Here is a 5,335-nt window from a genome sequence, read left to right on the forward strand (position 1 = left end):
TTTTGTATTTTTAGTAGAGACGGGGTTTCACCATGTTGACCAGGATGGTCTTGATCTCTTGACCTCGTGATCCACCCACCTTGACCTCCCAAAGTGCTGGGATTACAGGCTTGAGCCACCGCGCCCAGCCAAATATTACTTTTTTTGAGACAGAGTCTTGCTCTGTTCCCCAGGCTGGAGTGCAGTGGTGCCAACCTCCTGGGCTCCGGTGATCCTCCCAAGCAGCTGGGACTACAGGAATGTGCCACCATGCCCAATTAATTAAAAAAATTTTTTTTTTGGACAATGTTTTACTATGTTATGCAGGCTGCTCTCAAACTCCCTGGGCTTAAACAGTCTTCCTGTTTTGGCTTCCCAGAGTGCTGGGGTAATGGGTGTGAGACACATGCACCTAGCCAGTATTACTTTTTGCTTTTTATTTTTTGATTGATTGAGACAGTCTTCCTCTGTTGCGTAGGCTGGCATGCAGTGGTGTGATCACGGCTCACTGCAAACTCTGCCTACAAGGTTCAAATGACTCTCCTGCCTCAGCCTCTCAAGTAGCTGGGACTACAGGCATGTGCCATCATGCCCAATTTTTATATTTTTAGTAGAGGCAAGGTTTCACTATGTTGGCCAGGCTGATCTGGAATTCCTGGCCTCGTTTGATCTGCCCTCCTCAGCCCCCCAAAGTACTGGGATTACAGATGTGAGACAGTGTGCCCAGCCAATATTATGCTTTTAATTCTGTCAATATGTATCAGCAGCAGTCTGGCTGCTAAGACTTGGTAGCAGGACTGAGCACACTGGCTCACACCTGTAATCCCAGTACTCTGGGAGGCTGAGGCAGGAGGATCACTTGAGCTCAGGAGTTCTGAGACTAGCCTGGGCAACATAAGGAGATATAGCTCTAGTTACTTGGGAGGCTGAGGCAGGAGGGTTGCTTGAGTCCAGGAGGTTGAGGCTGCTGTGAGCATGCCACTGCACTCCAGCCTGGGCAAGAGTGAGACCCTGTCTCAAAAAAAGGCTTGATATCCTCTGGAACTAGGGGGCCCAGGTGGGTTCAAGCCCTGGCTTGGCTATTTGCCAGCTGTGTCTCTGGACAAGTGATTACCCCATCTGTAAAATGGGACAATAATTGATAACACCCCAACTTCAGTGACTTGGAAGAAACAGGTATAAGATCAAATGTGTGTGGCGCATGGCAGGCTGTGGGCACCTACTCTTCCCCACTTATGGCTGAAGATGCGCGACTGTTTGCATGGTCAGTAAAAATAGCCAGTGTGTACTAAGCCGATACCATCAGCACTCACTGACTTCTCCTTTCTGATGGCCTTCCAGTAGGTTTGGAAACTGAGGCCCAGAGACTGGGAATGAGAGCGTCATGTGTAATTAGGAAGCCTGGTGGTTGGGAGCAACCCCTGCCTGTTTTGAGGCTTTGGGGATAACTGGGAATGGGGACAACTCAAGAGCTCTGGGGCTCAAACTGAAATCAGTTCAGCCAGCTTCCTAGCCATATGGCCTAGGGCAAAGATCCATTCCCTGAGCCTCAGTTTCCCCATCTTCTGACCTCTGCAAAAAATATTGGCCTCTGTAGAAATCAGTCTCTGGTCATGATGGCAGCCCTGCTTGGTGGTAGCAGCATTACCGTTTTGACTAATGAGGTGACTCAGGCTCACAGAAGAGTCGGGCCCCCCATGGGGAATATCACAGCAGGTCCCCACCCTCCCTTCCCATGCAGATCCTCGCTGCTGATGATAAGGAGCTCAACCGGTGGTGCTCTCTGAAGAAGACCTGCATGTACAGGTGACGCAGTGGGGCGGGGCCAAGTGTGCAGGGGCGGGCAGTCCGGGGCACTTCCCAGAGCACCCAATAACAGGCCCCTCTGTCTGCGTGCAGGTCGGAGCAGGAGGAGCTGCGGGACAAGCGGGCATACAGCCAGAAGGCCCAGAACTCATGGAAAAAGCAGCAGATCTTCAAGTCACTCTGCCGGGAAGAGTAAGCAGTGCTGGCTGGGGAAGTGTGGGTTGGGAGCCCGCCAGGCCCAGGCTTGAGTCTTGGCTCTGTCAGCCTCTTGTTGCATGACTTTGGGAATACAGCGCCTCTCCCCACCTCTCCTCCCCATCCACTTCTCTTGAGACCTGGGTTCTAATCCTGGGTGCCATTGCTGTGACCTTGGGCAAATCGCTGCCCCTCTCTGGGTCCGCTTCTCATAAGATGGAGATAGAGACGGTTCTGCCTCATAAGGTTGCTGAGGATGAGGTGAGTTAATTCATGTAAAGTGATGAAAAGGTGGTAAATGCCTGATAGGTCTCAGCTGTTATTATTAGGATTGTTTTCGCGCAGTCTATAAGGCAGGGGTGATAGTTACTTAAAGCTAAAAAGAGGCCCTGTGCGTGCTCCAGCGTCTAATCCCAGCACTTTGGAAGACTCAGGCGAAAAGATCGCTTGAGCCCAGGAGCTGGAGGCTGCCGTGAGCTGTGATCACACCACTGCACTCCAGCCTGGGTGAAAAAGCAAGACCCTGCCTCTAAGGGCCAAAAAAAAAAAAAAAAAAATGCTAAAATAAGTTAACTGATGTGAATAGCTTAGGGCAGGCCCAGCCTCACAATCTAGTCTTTGGGTTCAGCAGAAAAGCCCCAGACTGGCTTTGGCATGAGACCCAGGTCTGAATCCCAAACAGGCCCTCGGTCACTGTGTGGCCGCTTCACTATGCCCCTCCTTTCCCCACCTGTAAAATGGGGCACGCATGCTCAGGAATGAGCCTGATCTTGACAGGCCTGGGCTGAGCCCTGACTTTTCTCCTTCAGGACAGAGACGCCCGCGGAAGCCACAGGGAAGCCACAGAGAGACGACGCCGGCCCACAGAAGCAGCTGCCAGCACTTGATGGGGCTGGTGGGAAGCGGCCCCAGCCAGAGAGTCTCCCAGCACAGGAAGAGGAGGCCCCTGTGTTACCTCCAGAGAAGCTAGCCCTGCAGAGGCGGAGGAGGGCCAAGAAGGCACGGCTGCTGGGCCCCACTGTGACGCTTGGTGGATGCGAGTTCAGCCGCCAGAGACTGCAGGCCTTTGGCCTCAACCCCAAACGGCTGCACTTCCGCCAGCTGGGCCGGCAGCAGAGGAAACAGCAGGGGCCCAAGAGCAGCTCCTGAGCCCCAGGGATCAGGCAGGGGTCTCTGGCTCCTCCCCTCCACTCAAGCCCTGGACAGGTCTCACACCCACAAGTACTATCTGCTATAGAGAACCTCACATCTATGGCCAGGCACGCAGCTCACGCCTGTAATCCCAGCACTTTAGGAGGCCAAGGTGAAAGGATCACTTGAGCCCAGGAATTCGAGACAAGCCTGGGCAACATATCGAGACTCCATCTCTACAACTCTACAAAATGGTGGCACGTGCCTGTAGTCCCAGCTACTCAGGAGGCTGGGGAAGGAGGATCACTTGAGGCCAGGAGTCTGAGGCTGCAGTGAGCTGTATGATTGCACCATTGCACTCCAGCCTGGGCAACAAAGAGACCCTGTCTCTTAAAGAAGCACATGTAGCTGTGGATAAGGAAGTTATCCCATTTTATAGACGTGGAAACTGAGGCTGACTTAAACTTCTCAAGTGACTTGGAACTCTCTCCTCGAGATACTTCCCAGACCTCACATCCTCTCAGAATGCTGCGCCCAGCCACAGCCATGAGCTAGTCACACAGCTTTATTGGCCCCCAGCAGCCAATTTCCCTACGGTGGCTTTGGGACAGAGAGGGCCCGGGCGTCCAGTGCAAACTACAGTACTTGAGTCAGGCCCTGAGGGGGTGCCTGGGGTCCTCCCTGCCCTGCCAGGAGGGCCCCACTGGTGGGAGACAGGTGCATGGGCTCTGTCCCTGACTGTTCACAGATGGGCTTGTTTAGGGGTGAGAACAGGAAGTACCATCGTTGCCAGAGCTCAAGATCCTGACATGACATAAATAAAAAAATAAATAGTTGCATCTTTTCCCCCATCCCCTCCCTTTATAAAAACACAAAGTCCTCGGAGCTGGGCCGTTTGGCTCTGAGGAGCCGCCCTGTGCGAGGGAGCCGGAGTGTGGGCTGGGAGAGCTGGGAGCAGAGGTCATCCAGGCTGTGGTCCTGAGCGTGGCCCTCGGCCAGAGTGAACATGGGGTACCGCTCTGTGGCCGAGGAGGAGCTGAGGACCTGGCGGGAGGAGGGGGACACTCAGCCACAAACAGTGCCAAGTCATATTCCTTAGCCCTGGTTTACTTATTAGCAGGTGATTCTCAGGACTGCCTCTCCAGGGCAGGCCAGCCAGTCAGCACCTTCCATCCCCTGGCCACAGGTGGCTCAACCAGAAGCATGTGACTCAGCTCAGCCACTCAGCCAAACAACACTGGGATTTTTGCTGCAAAAATGGAATTCCCCTTCCAGTGACTAGAGAGTGGGTGCTTAGAAGGGCTGGTGGCCATCTTTTGCCCTAGTTCTCCACACCTGACCGCCTGGATACGGCTGCCTCCAAGGCATGACACCCTCAACTTGCAGGACAGCAAGTTGACCTGACAGGTGGCCTTGGCCTCCCCTCACATTTTCAGGGGTGGACGTTCTTCACATTTCCCAGATTAAGACACCCAGCCTGGAAGCAGCACCCCAGTTCTACTGGACTCCAGGCCTCTGTTCCTGTTTCACCCCCAGCCCTGCCTGCCCACCCTCCCCTCCTCTCCCCTCCAGCTTTCCTCTTGCTCACCCTGGTCAACTCTGAGCAAAGTGTCTCAAACTCCTTCCTGTCTCCAGCGTAGAAGCCCACAGTACAGCTTGGGTCCATCTTGGCGAAGGCCATCTTGCGGGGCGAGGTGCAGTGGAAGGACTGGGGCAGACAGATGAGGGAGGCTCAGAGGCCCTGGCTGCCCACCCACCATGGTCCCAACCACACGCTGGGGTTCCCACTCACCTCCAGTGGAAAGTTGGCTTGGCTGACGTCCACAGTGGGCTGGCAGTAGTGAGGGTCCAGGTACAGCAGGAAGTCATCTGCAGGGGCGCAGGTGTGAGTGGGGATGGGGTGAGGGTTGGGGATTGAGAAGGGGTGGGGCCTACCTTGGTAGCCAATGAAGTACAGCGAGTGCCGCGGTTTCCCGCCCATGATACCCAGGCACAGCTCACAACGTAGGAGTTCCTGCAGGGAGGAGGGTGCGCAGGTGCTGTGAGGCAGCCACTCAACAAACGCCTCCTCGGTGAGAACCCAGCCCCTGGAGGGCAGCAGTGATCAAAACCACAAAACCCCTGCCCTCAGGAGTTGACATCCTAGTGTGGGAGATGATTATTTTTTTTACAAGGTAGATGATTACATGGTTGGTTTTGTTTTTTTTTTTTTTTTTTTTTTTTT

General features: G+C 54.2%; 2 protein-coding genes across 4 annotated transcripts in view; one reads left to right on the forward strand and one right to left on the reverse strand.

Annotated features, from left to right (window-relative positions):
- The window catches only part of KRI1 (KRI1 homolog), a 12,457-nt gene extending 8,502 nt beyond the window's left edge, over positions 1-3,955 (forward strand). Inside the window, exons 17-19 of the mRNA XM_017499965.2 lie at positions 1,721-1,785; positions 1,879-1,977; positions 2,790-3,955. Coding sequence (XP_017355454.1) covers positions 1,721-1,785; positions 1,879-1,977; positions 2,790-3,129 — 504 coding nt within the window. The 3' untranslated portion in view covers positions 3,130-3,955. The remainder of the gene's footprint in view (positions 1-1,720; positions 1,786-1,878; positions 1,978-2,789) is intronic.
- Positions 3,665-5,335, reverse strand: part of ATG4D (autophagy related 4D cysteine peptidase) — an 8,594-nt gene continuing 6,923 nt past the window's right edge. Inside the window, exons 7-10 of one of the 3 annotated variants that reach the window (XM_017499967.2) lie at positions 5,047-5,125; positions 4,904-4,980; positions 4,700-4,819; positions 3,665-4,155 (exon numbers count right to left, since the gene is read on the reverse strand). In XM_017499967.2, coding sequence (XP_017355456.1) covers positions 3,973-4,155; positions 4,700-4,819; positions 4,904-4,980; positions 5,047-5,125 — 459 coding nt within the window. In that variant the 3' untranslated portion in view covers positions 3,665-3,972. The remainder of the gene's footprint in view (positions 4,156-4,699; positions 4,820-4,903; positions 4,981-5,046; positions 5,126-5,335) is intronic. The other 2 variants (XM_017499969.2, XM_017499970.2) reach the window with 2 other exon arrangements.

This window comes from Cebus imitator, unplaced genomic scaffold, assembly GCF_001604975.1.
Source record: "Cebus imitator isolate Cc_AM_T3 unplaced genomic scaffold, Cebus_imitator-1.0 Scaffold263, whole genome shotgun sequence".
In the NCBI taxonomy this organism is placed as follows: Eukaryota; Metazoa; Chordata; class Mammalia; order Primates; family Cebidae; genus Cebus; species Cebus imitator.